At 35.6% G+C, this 17,758-nt stretch overlaps 1 protein-coding gene across 3 annotated transcripts in view; it reads right to left on the bottom strand.

Moving 5' to 3' along the window:
- Positions 1-1,195: 1,195 nt before the first annotated feature.
- Positions 1,196-17,758, bottom strand: part of LOC122753671 (pancreatic alpha-amylase-like) — a 29,188-nt gene continuing 12,625 nt past the window's right edge. For all 3 annotated transcript variants that reach the window (XM_044001244.1, XM_044001242.1, XM_044001243.1), the window contains exons 2-11: positions 15,339-15,552; positions 13,939-14,085; positions 11,209-11,406; positions 9,186-9,416; positions 8,455-8,588; positions 7,584-7,706; positions 7,389-7,488; positions 6,104-6,222; positions 4,980-5,105; positions 1,196-1,624 (exon numbers count right to left, since the gene is read on the bottom strand). In XM_044001244.1, the coding sequence (XP_043857179.1) occupies positions 1,423-1,624; positions 4,980-5,105; positions 6,104-6,222; positions 7,389-7,488; positions 7,584-7,706; positions 8,455-8,588; positions 9,186-9,416; positions 11,209-11,406; positions 13,939-14,085; positions 15,339-15,506 (1,548 nt within the window). In that variant the 5' untranslated portion in view covers positions 15,507-15,552 and the 3' untranslated portion in view covers positions 1,196-1,422. The remainder of the gene's footprint in view (positions 1,625-4,979; positions 5,106-6,103; positions 6,223-7,388; positions 7,489-7,583; positions 7,707-8,454; positions 8,589-9,185; positions 9,417-11,208; positions 11,407-13,938; positions 14,086-15,338; positions 15,553-17,758) is intronic.

The following is a 17,758-nucleotide window of genomic DNA, read 5'->3' as shown; positions in this document are numbered from 1 at the left end:
AACTCAGGAAGATTTGACTCCAGGCATGATGCTCTCTTCACTGTGCAACTTAGCTGGTCTTCTTTGCAAATAGATTCCCTCCAAAAACCTCACTTCTCTCACTTGTAAAGTAGAGGAAATAATATCTGCACTACTATCCACCACACTGGTTTGTGAGGCTAAAGTGAAATAATGTGTTAACATACACACATATAAACTATTATTATTTATACCTCTAAAATTTATTGCTATATATAAAACTCTTCAGTGGTTCTCAAATTGTTCTTTCCAGACAGGCCATTTGTTCTCCAGGGAGATTATTTATAATATGGAAATAATTTTGTGTCTGGTGTGAATTGATAATATACATATGATAAACTTGGGCACAAGATATCTGTAGGCTGCATGACAGACAGTATGGGGAGGTATATGCATGTAGTCAAATGCTGGACTCTAAAATATTTTTAACATATGCTATATAATAGGCCATTAATAAATGGTTGTTGATTGATTATTGTTGTCACACTTAAGGGATATATTTTATATTTTTGACTCTTCTCCTATGTACTACTCAATGATGTGTATCGGGCAATTAAATGGCACAATAGATAAAGCTCTGGTCTTAAAATTAAGAAGGATGAGTTCAAATTTGACTTCAGATAATTACTACCTGTGTAACTGGGCAAGTTCCTTAACTTCTTTTGGTACAGCTTCCTCATCTAGAAAATGGGAATAATAATACCATCTAACTTAAGAACTGCTGTGAGGATAAAATTTGCAAAATGCTTCGTAAACCTTAAAGCATTAAATAAATGCTAGAGATTATTGTTAATGACTTAGATTTAGACACGGAAGGCATATTTATTACATTTAATATGACGAATCTAGAAGTGAGATCTAATATGTGACTGAAAGAATTAAGCAGAATCTAAAAGACCACTTGGGAAAAATCTATGTGTTGGCTAGGGATTAGGATTAGATAACCTTTAGACTTCTATTTCAGATGCCATTCATAAGTTTATATACTGTTTCATCAAAAGTAGAGCTTGTCTGTTAATTGCAATAATCTTCCTTTGTAGCTAAAAATGAGAACAAGTCTGATTTTTTTTTTGCCCCCATTAAAGTGGTCCATGAAATAAAAGAAAGTCCTATGTTTTCCATTAATGAGGAATAAAAACAGAAAAATAACCTAGGATTTGTAATAAACACACAAATATTTTTGCTATTCTTTCCATGTCACTTTTATTGGATCAAATAGAAGATATAATAATTACAGTCTAATTATTACTTGAAAATGTTTTAAAGGTCAAGCTATTAGGTTTATTTTGACAGTGTTCTTTTACATCACGTAGCAGAGAATGTTTTGATTTTTACTACAACTACATATCTATGAAAAGAGAATTGGTCATTATGGATATTTTTTGCTTATTGCTTCTGGAAATGCTATTCATCTGTCTTTAATTTCGCATCTACATGGATGGCAATGAATGGATCTTCAGCAGTGTTGCTTATACTGAAGGAAGCAAGACCCTTACTACAAACATTGATTTTAATTCCTGTACAATTGTTATTGATTTTATCTCCAGAAATTATATCACAGTAGATTCCAGCAGGAAGACCAGTTTGTAGGGTTACTGATAATGTCCTGTAAAACAAAAGGCAAACTATCAGTATAAAGCAAGAATGAGGTGTGATTTGAAAAACAAACATGGCTGCCCCAGATGCTTAGATTATGAGTGTGTCTGTGCATGTAAAGAATTAATTGTTATTTGAGGATTTTATGCCTCGGTGCACACTGGCCTGGGGCTCCGCAAACCGCACGGTGCTCCACCCACTGGTTGTAGTCATTTCAAGGGCTCTGGCACCTCACATCATCACCACTCCCCAATGCCTACATGGGCCTGGCAAAATTATAATGATTGGAAGCCTAGTGAGGGCAGTCATGTGACTGTCAGAGCGGCCATCCCATTGGCTGGGGCTGTGTGGGGTGTCTTTAGGTTTGGGGGAGGAGAATTGGGCATTCTATGTGGAAGCTGGAAAGTGACAGGCATTCTGCTGTGTATTTTCAGCTGATTCCTGGGCAGTGGTATTTTTTCAGATATTATAATTTCCCTTTCCCCATTTTATTTCCTTTCCCTTGATCCTACTGATCCTGTTTGTGTTTTTTTTTTTTTAAAGTTCTTTCTTGTTAAAATAAATCTTGTTCTGTTTTGAGGGAGGCTGCCGGTCTCCTTCCTTGCCCCAATATTGCGGCGAGCTGCTTAGCTAGCACAATTAAAAATTGGTCCCCACAGCCATAAATGAAAATCCTATAAATGGAGAGGCTCTAGACAAAGAAATGTCTCTAATGAATCTAGGCAGCATTCAAATGAGCTAAAGAAACCTTATGGATGGGACAGAACTCATTAAAATGTTAGAAGATTATTGTATTATGTTAATAGATTTGATTAACAAGGGTGGAGACTTCAGAAAATGTATATCTACAAAAGGCTTTCATTATCTTTTTGATAAAGGGAAACTTTTCAAATCTATGCATTAGTTACTTCAATTTCAGGAAAGACTAAATGATTTCAATGATTTAAATTTTATAATTTTTAATCTTTTCCTTGAGGAAGCAAAAAATATTTTGAACTGAATGTTAAAAACAAAAAATCCTCTGGTGCTCCAGTGATTGATGTGTAAAGTCATACAGTGTCAATGTACTTTGATGTCACTGAGCATGGAAGATATGAATTAGAAAAACAAATAGCTGCAATTTTTGACAAGACAGTACACTTAGTTAACTTTTTCTTCTGTTATTTCAGTAAGTATACTGTAAGACTAAGTGTTGGAGGTGAAAGATTCAGTCCCAGGTAGAGCAGGGTTCAACCAGACAGACAAACTACTTCAGGCAAGTTAAATGTGAACTGCTGGAGAAATTGGAACAAATCTTAATCAAAAATAAGTTTAGACAAGGAGCTAATACCATAGGTTTCAAAGGATGGGTAAAAAAGGCAAGTCAGAAAAGAAAAGAAAAAGAATCACAGAATTTGAGAATGGAGAATTCCAGTGGTCGTTTAGTCTAATTGATATACTTAAGGAATCCCCACTATCATTATAATTGAAGTTTTCTTTTTGTTTTAAATGGAAGAGAATTTCAGAAGCAAATACCTTTCAAAACTATGGTTAGGGAGAAAATTTCTAATCAAACAAGAGATAGGAGAGAACACAAAAGCCAAAACAATTTAAATTACATGAAATTGACAAGCTTTTGCACAAATAAAACCAATGCAACCAAATCTAAGAAAGAGAAACCATGAACTGGGGGAAAATCTTTGTCAGTTGTCCCTAAGAGAAATATGCTATCTTATGTGTTTAGGGAATTTTAAAATGAGTCATTCTACAGTGGATATGTAGGGAAAGGATATAAACAAATCATTTTCAAAAGAAGTGCTGTAAACTGAGCAAAGGTTGCTCCAAATTACTGATAAAAAGAAAAACTACAAAATAAAACAAGTTAGGTTTCACTTGACATCCAAAGAATTATCACAAAGGTAACAAAAACCAGAAAAATTCAATGTTGGAGACAAGTATGCTAATATTTTTGGTGGAACTAGAAATTTTTCTGACCTTCCTAGAAAACAATTTGGAATTATTTTTTTAAAAAGTGACTAAACTGAGGGAGCAGCTATATGGCACAGTGGATAAAGCACAGGCCCTGGATTCAGGAGGACCTGAGTTCAATTCCAGCCTCAGACATATGACACTTACTAGCTGTGTGACCCTGGGCAAGTCACTTAACCCTCATTGCCCCGCAAAAAAAAAAAAAATTTAAAAAAGTGACTAAACTGTTTATACCTTTTGATTCTGACACTCCACCCATGAGTATATGCCCCAAAGAGGTCAAAGAACAAAAAGAAAGATTTTATATATGTCAAAATATTCATGGAAGCACTTTGTGTGGTAGCAAAAACACTGAAAACAAAGTAAATTCACATGCACTGGAGAATAGCTGAACAAACTGTACTTTATAGGTAAAATTTAGTAAAAAAGGTCCATAAGTAATGACATGTTTGAGGAATTTCAAGAATCATGGGAAACTTACATGAAGTAATATAAAGTGAGGAAAAAAATAATCATTAACATAATGAGTATAATCATGTAAATGAAAAAATTCTAAAAGCAAGACACACTATGAATAATTTTAATGAGCAATCTGAGTCTGGGAAATGAAACACATTTCCCACCTCTATGTAGAGAGGTATGTGATTCTGCATCTACTGTCCAACACATTTACTGTATTGGTCCTGGAGGCAGTTTGTTTTTCTTAATTATGCATTGTGGTTGTTGTGAATATGGTTGTTATTGACACAAGGGATGGTTCTACAGGGTGGGAATATTAAGAAATGATTATGATGTAAAAACAAGAGGAATCAATAAAACATAATCAAAAGATAAATAGTTTAGAAATTTTAAGAATAAATATGAAGTTTAAAATCTGTAAAAAAAAGTATGGGAGTTTTTTGGTAGGTAGAATAGAAGATGAATAGTAATATTTTCCTTATTAATACACCTTTTGTTGTTTTCAAATAGAGAGACTAAAAGAGGGAATTCCTTCAAGTTAGAAGTAACCCAAGAATATACTTCATGAACTCTTGATTTTAGAGAAATTTTTTTTCTCTCACTTCACCTTCTTTTTACTTGTCAGAACATATTTGAATCCCTACAGGTATCCTTCAGAATATCAATAAAAGCATCAGGGATCAGGGAAAAAAAATGATCAGTCAAGAATATATTAAAAATATATATATTAAAAAAAAAAAAAGAAAAGAGGGGCAGCTAGGTGGCGCAGTGGATAGAGCACTGGCCCTGGAGTCAGGAGTACCTGAGTTCAAATCCAGCCTCAGACACTTAACACTTACTAGCTATGTGACCCTGGGCAAGTCACTTAACCCCATTTGCCTCACTAAAAAATAATAATACATTTAAATGAAACTTTAAAAAAATTCACTGTTACTTACCAGTCATCATTGTTAAATACAATGAATCCTCGATTCCCTCTACCAAAAGCTACCTGGTTCCTTTCATTATCCCACCAATTTTTAAAAGGCTGTCCATCAACTACATTACGGAAAATAACCATATTCCTGGAAACAAAATAGACAAAGGTATTGGTAAATATATTTAATTTGAGTATCCACCTCCCTCCCTTTTTCACCTCTTTTTGAGTTTTTATGCATGATGTGTTTATGCAATTGCATACAGACCAAAAGTCTTAGTATAGTTTTAAGATATTAAAGTTTAATACTTCACTAAAAAATGTTGGGATACCTGTAACATCAGTTGTTTTGTGGGAAAACTGGGATGCTAATCTCCTGTTGGTGGAATTGTAAAAAAATTCAACCATTCTGAAGAGCAATTGGGAACCATGCCCAAAGGGCTATAGAATTGTGCATACCCTTTGATCCAGCAATACCACTACATAGTTTATATCACAAAGACATCTCCAAAAAGAGAAAAAGACTTATTTGTACAAAAATATTTATAGCAGCTCTTTTTGTGGTGGCTAAAAATTGGAAATCAAGGGAATGCCCCTCAATTGGGGAATGGCTAAACAAACTGTGGTTTGTGATGGTAATGGAATATTACTGTGCAGTAAGAAATGACAAACAGGATGACTTTTAAAAAGCTTGGAAAGACATGTATGAAATGATGTATTGGGAAGTGAGCAGAACCAAGAGGACACTGTACACAGAGACAGCAATATTGTATGATGAAGAACTGGGAATGACTTGAATATTCTCAACAATATGATAATCCAAAACAATCCCAAAAGAATATTGATGACACATACTATCCACCTCCAAAGAAAGAACTGATGTTGATGGAACAGACTCAAGCATGCTATTTTTCACAATCTTTCATTAAATGACAAATATGGTAATGCTTTGCATGAATATATATGTATAACCCATATCAGATTGTTTTCCACCTTGGGAAGGGAGGAGGGGAGGGAGGGAAGAAGGGATAGAGATTGGAACAGAAAAATATAAATAAAAATGTTTAACCTGAAGAGAGAGAGAGAGAGAGAGAGAGAGAGAGAGAGAGAGAAGGCTGTCAGGCAGGAACAACCAAGGTTTCCTACCTTATTTGACGCCATCGGTGTTCACAAACCCAGTCATTGCCACAAGTACTGTCTGGATTGATGATTACTCGTTTAATCACTTCATTTTCACTGGGTGGTCCAACCCAATCATTAATATCCTTAATTTTTCAAAACATAAACATGAATATCAATTATTTAATTTATTTAGTTCTTCCCTATCCCTTAACCTATTGCTTGATTTGAGGCCTATTCCTGCTATTTCCTACTCATGCAAACCTGGATAAATTACTCTGGGACACAATCTCTTCATCTGAAAATCAGATGACCTGTAAAGTCTCTTCTGGGTCTAAATCTATGCTCCTCTTCACAGATTGTTATCACTCTTCTACTCAAAACTCCTCAGTAACTGTAACTATCTCAGTAACTCCCTATTGCCTATTGAACAAAATGTAAATTTCTCAGTCTGGCATTCAGAATCTTAACAATCTTTCTACCTTTCCAGTATTATCTCCTACTACTCTCTACCATACACTCTGCTCTAGCCAAGCTGCACTCTGCCATCCCCTTAATACTTTCAATACTCTCTGCCTTGGGCAGAGAATTCAAAGGTAATCACAGAATTCAATCATGCCTCCACCCAACTTTGAGGGACAACTCAAATGTCACCTCTATCATGAAACCTTCCCTGGTTCTTCAAGTTGGTTACAGTTTTTCTTCTGCCTCAAACCTCACAAAGAACCTGATTTGCTGCTCTCATTTTCTCTCTCTCTCTCTCTCTCTCTCTCTCTCCCTCTCTCTCTCTCCCTCTCTCTCTCTCTCTCTCTCTCTCTCTCTCTCTCTCTCTCTCTCTCTCTCTCTCTCTCTCTCTCTCTCTCTCTCTCCCTCTCCCACCCTTACCACTTGCTGAATATAATTTCATTTTGCAGTTATCTGGGTATGTGCTATATCTTCCAAACTCATTGTGAACTCAGTAAGAGGAAGGACTATGTCTTGTTTAGTTTTTGATAGTGTTTCATGTCCCTGGAACCTGGTAGAGTAGCCATATTGTAAACAAAATAAATGCTTATAGATCAACTGATTATTGATGGAGTATATCTTTCTCCAATGCATCCCTAAAGGATTCTTTACATAGTACATACTTTATAAATGTTGAAATTAAAAATACCTTTCCAGGGGAAGCTAGGTGGCACAGTGGATAGAGCACCGGCTCTGGAGTCAGGAGTACCTGAGTTCAAATCCAGCCTCAGACACTTAACACTTACTAGCTGTGTGACCATGGGCAAGTCACTTAACCCCAATTGCCTCACTAAAAAAAAAAAAATACCTTTCCATTATCAAAGTATCTTGGCCACCTGAAGCTTGACATCACTCTTGTTACTCCATAAGGATGAGCAAGCATAAATCCAACTGCCATTTTGTAGAGTCTGGAAGGTATAAAGCATGGCCATCACAGAACAGAAGAACATTTTGGAGACCATTAGGAAGATTTAAAAAATAAATAGAGGACTCTACCACATACCTGGCATCCCAGAAGGTGAGAATAGAAGCTCCTCCAGCTCCATGGCCCCTCTGGTTGTCATGATTATCCACAAAGACAAGTGCTTTGTCAGAAGGCATGAAGGCCCAACCTTCTCCCCAGTTCCTGTACAAAGAAACAGAGAATGTTTTACTTATGTTTCCTGGTCTTCTCTCCCAGGAGGGTATTCCTTAACAAAAATAAACAGGAACCTTTATCCATAATGGCCATAGTGTACTGGAAAGAGAACTGAATGGAGAGCCAGAAGAACTGGGATCAAATTCTGAATTAACCACTTACTAATAATTTAACCTCCAATGAGTCACCTCACCATTCTGGGTCTTTAATTTCCATATCAGTGAGATGAATTAGGCTCCCAAAGGTTTCTTTCAGCTCTAATATTCTAGGGTTAAGTTGAAACTCTAGGGCCCTAACATACTCTATATATAGTTAGGTATTTGTGTAGTATTTATATACTCTGTGTAAGACTCTATAAAGGAAAAAGTAAGTATTATAGAATCTGCATTAAAGCAAGGGATGTTATAGTGAGGCTCCAACATGCTATTTTTATATTGCAGTGATTTTTCAATGCTTGTTTTTATGTGGCCTTAGTATATTATAAAAATAATCATTAACCAAATATAATTTCATTCTATCTTGCTTGAATTAAAACCTAGTTATTCTATCTTGGGGTTTTGAAAATGCATGTTTTCAAATGGACATCTATGTGTAATAGAAATCATTAATTGATATCCATGCAAAACTATCCCCATTAACATTGGAAACATATGAATAAATGCCTAGAAATTGTGGTACACTCAGGCAAAGGTTTCATTGAGCAGTAGTACAAAGATGAACCCCCTTTTTCATTTACTTCAAATAAGCCATCTTTTCTCCATTCCACTTGCGCAGAACTGTGCCTAGTTTTATACCATATTTGAATTCTGTAACCCGACCATTTCCAAAGTAGTCACTGCTCTGAATTGCCTCACCACCTAGATCGATTACCTAGTAGAAAGCAAAAAAAAAAAAAGAATATGATTTTGCCTAGAAATTCTAAAAATACTTTATCATATTAGCATTTTGTGTCAGTTATTGACAGTTATTATAGTGTAATATGCCATTAAAATATTCAAATTAATTTTCTTATTTCAAAGAGATGACTTAAGTTTTTCCATTCTGGACAGATACTATTAAAAAGCATCAAATTTTATCTAGGCAATTTTTATTTATATCCTGTGAAAATGCTGACCCAGGGGACAGCTAGATGGCGCAGTGGATAGAGCACTGGCCCTGGATTCAGGAGGACCTGAGTTCAAATCTGACCTCAGACACTTGACACTTACTAGCTGTGTGACCCTGGGCAAGTCACTTAACCCCAATTGCCTCATGAAAAAGAAAAAAAAGAAAAAAAAGAAAGAAAGAAAGAAAATGCTGACCCAACCCAGGCCTGTATAATCAGGATTCATTCATAATTGGGTCAACCTATAGAAAAGACATATTTAATAAAAAAATATAAATTTTTCACAATAAGTAAAACCATTGCATGCATACTCTGTCACTCAACTTCTGTCCCTAGTCTTTACAAACATTTTATCTTAGTACCTCCTGATAAATGAATGGTCTAGCTCCTTCAGGGAACCAGCTTGTATTCAAATTGTTCAGTTTAACCAGAAATGCCTTCATGTCTCCAGGCCACATATGTTTGGAAGCATCAATTCTGAACCCAGCCACACCAATGTCAATCAGGTGGTTCATATACTCGGCAACCTTGGTTCGCACATAATCCTTCTCCAGGGCAAGATCAAGAAGACCAACCAAACGACAGTCTCTAACCTGTAAAAACAATAATGATATATGTGATATTTGGGCAACATCACCTTTTGACTCCAGATTTTGAAGTGCTCATTTTAAACACCTGAGGCACAATGCACTGAAGTATTTTGGCTAGAGTAATCTTAAAATCAGTTTCCTTTTAGTGTGACATAAGGAAAATAGGCCTGACTCTGGAGTCAGAGGAACTGGGTTCAAATCCTGCTTCTGGTGCTTATCACTTGTATAATCTTGGGCAAGTTCCTTATACTCACTGGGTCTTAGTTTCCTGATTTATAAAATGAGAAGGTTAGATTACAGAGCTGAACTGGTTTCTTCCAGCTCTAGATATTATGATCCTGTAATTTCATGTATTTCTAGAGGCAACCTGGTACTGTGGATAGAATTCTGGGTTTGGAGTCAGGTAGAACTTCATTCAAATCCTGATTCTGAGCAAGTCAAATATCTTCATTAGAGGGGACTCCTCTAAAGCATAAAGGGCTGCAATTCTTCTAGGAACTTCTCTATGCTGGAGAAGTTCAATTCAATATGAATTTTTCTTTTTTTTAATTTTTTTTTTGAGGCAACTGGGATCAAGTGTTTGAGGCTGGTTTTGAACTTGTGTCATCCTGATTCCAGGACCAGCCCTCTAGCCATTGTGCCACCAGCACCCCCAATAAGTGTTTCTTAAGAATCTATGTGAAAAGCTTTATGCTGCCAGCTGTAATGATTGGAATGACGCCACCTGCTGGATACTTACTGTAGAAGAGTTCTGCCCATGAAGAGAAGGTCTTTGAGGGCAAGACCAGGAGTCTTTTCTTTGGTATCAGGAAGTGACGCGGACTAGTGGGAGGAGGAAGGAGGAGACTGGGGCTCTTTCCTGAGGACGCTAGTGGAGAAGGGAGCTAGAAATGTGCTCTCCCTTTAATAGATAGGAATCTAGGCCTTTCTCTCTCTCTTTACCAAATTCTTATTCTCCTTAATAAATGCTTAAAAGTCTAACTCTTGCTAAAGCTTGTAATTGATTGGCGACCACTCATTAGATATTTTAGACAGTTTAGCTAGAATTTTAGCCCTAAACACAGCTAATGATACAATGACAAAACAGTCCTTAAGGAACTTACGTTTTATCGGAGTAATAAAAAATGTACATACATAACATCCACATATATAAATACATGCAAATTAATTGGGGGAGAAGAGTAGGTGTGAAAACACTACACACAGGAGGGAGTAGGGCCGGATTTATGTAAGAGATAGTACCTGAGCTAAATCTGAAAAAGGAACTAGGAACCCCAAAATGTGGAATTAAGAGGGAGAGCATTCCAGACATCAGCAATATTTAGAAAGAGAATGTCATGTACAAGGTATATAGCAAGCAGGTGAGTATGGATGAACCAAAGGGTGGGTGAGGGCAAGGAATATGTAATCAGTTTAAAATGATAGGCTGGAACCAAATGGGAAATGGCTTTAAATGCCAAAAGAAAGACTCATTTGATTCAAGAGGTAATAAGGAGTCAATGAGGATTCTAAAGCAAGTGAGTAACATGGTCAGACCTGTGATGGAGAAATAAAAATTTGGCAGCTGTATGGTATATGGGTTAAATAGTGAAGAGCCTGGAAATAGGGGAACCAATTGAGAGATTATCGCAGTAGTCCAGAAAAGGAGGACACCCATATTCATGTACACAAAACATCTGGGCAGCAGAGGGCAAGAACACGGGATCACAAAAATCAGCTAAGGAAACCAGGCTGGGGACAAAAATTGGGTTCAGATAAACCATATGTGGTTAGTTAATTACTACTAAAAATTTACCTGATAGATATCATTGTAGCTTTCAATTTCCCCACTGCTGGTTTTACATTTACCATCATTAAAATCCCAGGCAGAGTATGGCACAGCAGAAAATTCTCTTGATCCAGGATTAAAGTAACTCCCACATGTGCTACTTGTTCCAGCACTCACACCATTCCCACACATATGATTCACTACAGCATCCACATAAATGCGCACCTGAAAAAGCAAGGATTGTGTTTGAGCTTGGCAGATGGAGAATCAATGAAAGGACTTGAACTCTTATCTTCTGACTCCACATTCATGCAGAATTCGTCCTTCTACCTCAGGATGCTACTTCTCATTACCATTCAATGAATTATAGTGCATGTTAATGCAGTTAGACAACACCTCTTACAATTAGTTTCTAAATCTGTCTTCCTAGTGTTATATAATTAAGGCATGAAATGTTGTTTTTGTCTTTGGTTTCTTGACTTTAAATAAATTAGGCTGGGCCTGAAAATCAATGGTCATTAATTGCATATAAATAGAGTGTGAAGGATGTGAGAGCATGGTAAACAGAAATAAGAGTAGGATATACATAATGACACCAACAGAAAGAACACTGAAGCAAAGCTAAACACTGTAATGGCCAATCTCAACCTAGGTGGACTACTATGGGTACAGGATTTTGCATGTACTATCACACAGGACCTGTGAAAACCCTTGCGAAGCAGGCAGGGAAAACAGCATTATCCTACTTTTACAAACAAGGAAACTAAAACCTAGGAGGGCTATGTGATCTGCCCAAGGTCATCTGGTTAGAAGATAGCAGAGTCAAGGCTCAAAAACAAATCTGATTGCAGGTCCAGGTTCTTTCCATCATACCTTATTGTCTCTCATAAAAGACCCATCTTTGAACACCAGAAAAAATAGAGCAAACAAGAGGTATACAATGAAATAAAACTAATAGGCTAATATTAATCATAAAAATAGTAGCTAACAATTATATAGCACTTATGTTCCAGACACTGAGCTAAGTGCTTTACAATTATTATCTCATCTGATCCTCACAACAACCTTGGAAAGTGGGTAGTATTATTTTATAGATGAGGAAACTGAGGCAGACATATTAAGTAACTTGCCCAAGGTCACAAGCTAGTAGGTGTCTGAGGCCAGATTTTAATTCAGGAGTTCCTGACTCCAGGTCCAGCTCTCTGAGCTAGCAGCTACCAAGGAGATGGCAGGTACTAATAAATGCTTGAGAGGACCGCTAAGTTATTTTAGAAAGCTAGAACCTGGAACATTAAATCAGGCTATGAACCTAACAACATAGTCTTCCTTCCACTTAAAATACAACAATACCCCTGCAGGGCACACTTCAAGACAAAGAACTGGAAATGCAAAGACAAACCAAATCCTGCAATCCTAATTTCAAGGAGATAATATTCTCCTTTTCTCACTCACTACCTTTTCCCCAGAACTATTTCCCAAGAGAACATATTAAACATATTTTGTTTGTCTTTCATAAGAATATGTTTATACCCACACACAACTGATCCATCTGTTTTGACTGTCCTCACTGGTCAATTGAAATAAGCCACTTACTTCATTAAATCAGTTCCGCTAAACTGACTAAATTGATTGTGTGTTCTGTTGAAATAGCTTAAGTGTGTTTGCTGCACATTTGAGAGCCTCATTCCAAGGAAGATCTTTAAAATATTATAATAATCCCATAAGCTGCCTGTTAACAGATTGATTAAGAGAGTAAAAGATTTCAAAGTGGAAAGAATTAGGGTACAACCCTTTTGAAATCTCATCTGTACAAAGTTGATCACCAGAGGTTAGATTATGAATTCTGGTGAATAATACATCATTTGTACACAAAAGCATAATACCTTCATCAATATTGTCACATACATTATAAAAGTAGTGAATTAAACTTCAAGGATAGATAGGCAACATCCAACATCTAGTTTTAGCTGGATTCAAGGGTAGCCTTCGAAATTATGCTTTTTTTCCTACCTTAACTGTTTTTCCTCAGAAAAGCACAGGTCAGTTCTACTACCATCAGGTTTCTTTGGTTTACAGTTTCTTGTACATAAATCAATTCCAAAAGATGACTTTTATAATCATACATGTATAACCCATATCTGATTGTTTGCCACCTCAGGGAAGGGGGAGGGGAGGGAGGGAAAGAAGGATAAAATTTGGAACCCAAAATTATAAATAAAAATGGTTATTATTTTTAAAAAAGAAAAGAAAAGATGACTTTTGGATAGCTACTAACTTTGAACTAGAGGGCACTCACACATGTGTATTTTAAGTGGGTGCAAGAGTTACAGGACAGAAGAGGGGAGGCGTAGATGGGGTTCAAATCTGCTCTATTGGAGGAAATCACCAATATCATGAGATCACAGGCACATCAATCAAAGTACAATCAAAGTAACCACAATTTATATGGAGGCAGCATGCATGAGGCAGGAAAAGTTAACAATATAATCTCCTGAACCATCAAACAGGGGTTCTTAAACTTTGTTGTGTCATTGATCCTTTAGACAGTACGGTTAAACCAATCAACCCTTTCTCTGAATGACGTTTTTATATAACCAAAGGAAATTCTATATTTCAGTTAGAGTTTAGTGAAAATAAAGATATAATTTTATGGCATACATGTTCATGGAACCCCCTGAAATTTATCCATAAGTCTCTTGGAGATTTGTGGACCCCAGAATAAGAACCTTTGACTTAAGTATCTTGTTATTCACTTACTCCCACATTGTTGCATCTCTTCACCATGTCTCTGAATTCATCTTCATTTCCAGACCGTGTGCATATCTTGTAGCTAATAGGCTGGTATCTTTCCCACCAAGGTCTTGAAGGGTTACTGATCACTGCATTCTCATTTGGAGGTGAGATCTACATTTTGGGAAGAAGCATTTAGGAACACAAAGATCACATTTTGTGTTATATTTTAAAATTTTTCAAAATCCATTGACAGAATGAGTTCTGATATAATATTAAAGATTTACACAAGGGATAAATGAGTTCCTTTGGTAGAAACTCTTATTTGCACAGCACCACAACTGTTCTTTAAGGTCCTTTCACAAACATTAACTTGTAGAATTATAGATTTAGAGCTAGAAGGGAACAGAAAGATCATCCTGTCCAACCACTTATAGATGAAGAACCTGAGAAACAAATCTTTAAGGTGACTTGGCCAAGGTTTTAAAGATAGTAAGTGGCAAAACCAAAATTTCAACTCAGATCCAAGGCTTTTAGGGCAACTAGGTGGCATAGTAAATAGAGCTATGGGCCTGAAGTCAGGAAAAGTCATCTCCCTGAGTTGAATCTGGCCTCAAACACTTACTAGCTGTATGACCTTGGGCAAGTCACTTAACCTTGTTTGCCTCAGTTCCTTATCTGTAAAATGAGCTGGAGAAGGAAATGGCAAATGACTCTAATATCTTTGGCAAAAAAACAAAACAAAACAAAAAGAGTGTCACAAAGAGTCAGACATGACTGCACAACAAGTACCAGTGATTCTGCCTCTGCACTACACTGCTTATTAAAATAAGATTATAGGTAGTCTTTACATAGCACTTGAAAGTTTGCAAATCACTTCACAAATATTAACTCATTTTATTCTCACAACAACCCTTTGAGATAGATAAGAATAAAAAGATGCTATTAGCTTCCCCATTCTACAGATGAAGAAACTGAGGCAGACAGAGATTAAATAATTTGCTCATAGTCACATACCTAGTGTCTGAACCTGGATTTGAACTCAGGTCTTCCTGACATTGGTACCAGACTCTATACACTTCACTGACTAGTTCTTAAAACTAGAGTGTTTTCTTGAGATCATCTAGTCCCTACCTTCTTAAACACCCCATATGAGGTGATATAATTGAATGTGGGGGGTGCAAAAAGTTTGGCAATAGTAAAAGGTTATTTATACCTATTTTATATATCTATATACCTGGGGTCACATAAAAACTTCTTGGGTAAAAAGGGGTCACAAGTGGAAAAAGTTTAAGAAGCCCTGTTTAAGTCCTATTTAAGTACAACCCCTTCATGTTATCCTCTTTTCTTTGTGGTTACATGCATAAATTAAAATTATTCATTGTACCTAGAATATGAATATCAAATGAATTTTGAAGTGCAGTTACCTGAACACCCCCGAAGCCATTGGGACCTAGGTAACGCTCACATTCAAGAGCAATGTCATCCCAGCGCCATTCAAATAAGTGAACAATAGATGTTCGACCAGGTTGGGTATGGGGATCATACTGTGCCCAGCATCTCCCAAGGACTGAAAGCAACAGCAAGAACCTCATTTTGCTTTGAAGTGGTTGGCACTCTTTTCAGCTACTATTTATACTCCTATAAGAAACAAACATGGCAAATATTAGTTTGAATGGATGCCTGCTTGGAGTTCAGACATATTTGTATTCTCAAAAAGATTACAAGTAATGCAAAACTCAGCAGGTGAAAATTGTAAAATTTTCCAAGACCATAACCACAGATAACCCTTGGGACTTAGTGTTTTTTCTTATTCAGTGAATATTAGACATATCAAACATCTGGAACTTTATATTTATGCTGATAATATTGATCCAGTCGTTGTTTAATTAGAATCAGACTTTATTTCAGATTAGACAAGGTTTCACATAACAGTATACAGTATAATAGTGTAGTAGAACAAGTTCAGTTATTAACCATGTTTGAATAGACATAAAGAACTGTTCTCAGAATCCCTTTAAACAATGAGATCATCTTTAAGGCGACTTAACTAGTTTGCATGCATTTTTACATGTGTTCTTATTCCAGATTAAATAACAAACATAGGTAAAATCAGATTTCTCATGAAGGTGATACAGGACAGCTTATAAATTACTACTCTTCACTAACATAAGCTGTCTGCACTGAAATACTATTCCTTAAAACGAAAACAAGAGGTTCCTGACTTTAACCTCACAACTTAATAGATTTAAATCTTTGTTTTACAAACTTCTTGACCTTTGTCTAATTATACTCATATCATTTTGAAAGAATGAAATACCTTAGGAATTAAATCTCATATATATGACAAATTTTACATACTAATTTAACTAATGCTTAGGTCAAAAAAATTAAAATCAAAACAAGATCTTTTCCACACAGAGCTTATTACAGTAATTTAGATGCTTAAGTAATAATTCAATAACTAATAGATTCAGTATTGCAATAGCAAGCTTCACTTTGTCTACTCTGGACAGATTTTCTAGAATAGGAATGCACAACATCTCCTAATGTAACTTCCCTATTAGATCTTAGATATTGCTTTCATTGACTGCTAACTGCTGTTGGTTCTCTTAAAGAAGATAGTCCAAAGACTCAACAAACCTAAGAATGAAACGCAAACAGAATTTTTAGGGTCCCAGGAAAGCTTTCCCCTCAGATAACATAGTTTTACTAGTCACAATAGGTTTGGACATAATTATTATCAGCTTCAAATTATTGTAATACATTAGCCTACAAATAAAATTTAGCAGGCATTCTAAAAATCATACAAAAGATCTTTTACTTGAACATATACAAAAGTTTATTTATAGAATATTTTTTCTAATGTAAATACTTCTTCCTAAAAGTATTTCTCTTTCTTAAAAACAGCTTAAAACCTTTCCTGATTTTAAAATGGAAGAACCAGTAAAATATTTGAAAGCTAGAATGACAGATATCTCCTATTCAACCTTAAAGAAAAAATAAATCTTTAAAATTGGAATTTGCCAAGATTGAGTTGATGGAAAATATTTTTAACAGAAATAAATCCCAAAAGTATTATAGAGGGGCAGCTAGGTGGCACAGTGGATAGAGCACCGGCCCTGGAGTCAGGAGGACCTGAGTTCAAATCTGACCTCAGACACTTAACACTTACTAGTTGTGTGACCTTGGGCAAGTCACTTAACCCCAATTGCTTCACTAAAAAAAAAAAAAGTATTATAGAATAAGTTCCTAATTACCACTAAATTCCTAAGTACCATCCTCCTGTCATGAAAACATGTTTGCAATGGGGAGGAGTTTCAGTTTTTCTAAGCCAAAAAGAAAATACCTAATTAAACTAGTCTTGTCAAAAAAAAAAAAAAAGGTTTACCAGGCCTATACAAATTTGTTCAATGTCTTTTTCTTTACTTTGTCTTTAATTTTATCACTAGAAATCAAGAAAATTATACTCTAGAATCCCACATAGATAGTGAATTTTCACAGTTTAAACACTTAGAAAATTATTAATATATATCCATATATCACTCACTAAAGGCATTTCATATTCACCCCTTAAAGCAAAACTAATCTTTTAAGAGTGGAGTTTAAGAGTAAATTCAAGATATATCTATATATATAGATATAGATATGTCTATACATATCTATATCTAGATATATATATATATATATATATATAACTTCAAGATGTATGCAACCTCCATAAATACTAAACAAATAGCCTTAGATGAAATTAATTTTACCCTATAAGTAGGCTTGAAAATTTCACTCCCATTTCATGCAAGGATTCCCATTTTGTATCCCATTTCACAATAGAGAAAATCTTTTG

The sequence above is a fragment of the Dromiciops gliroides genome, chromosome 4 (genome assembly GCF_019393635.1).
Source record: "Dromiciops gliroides isolate mDroGli1 chromosome 4, mDroGli1.pri, whole genome shotgun sequence".
NCBI lineage: Eukaryota > Metazoa > Chordata > Mammalia > Microbiotheria > Microbiotheriidae > Dromiciops > Dromiciops gliroides.
Note: the sequence above shows the minus strand (reverse complement) of the source record. Positions and strands in the feature narration are given on the sequence as shown.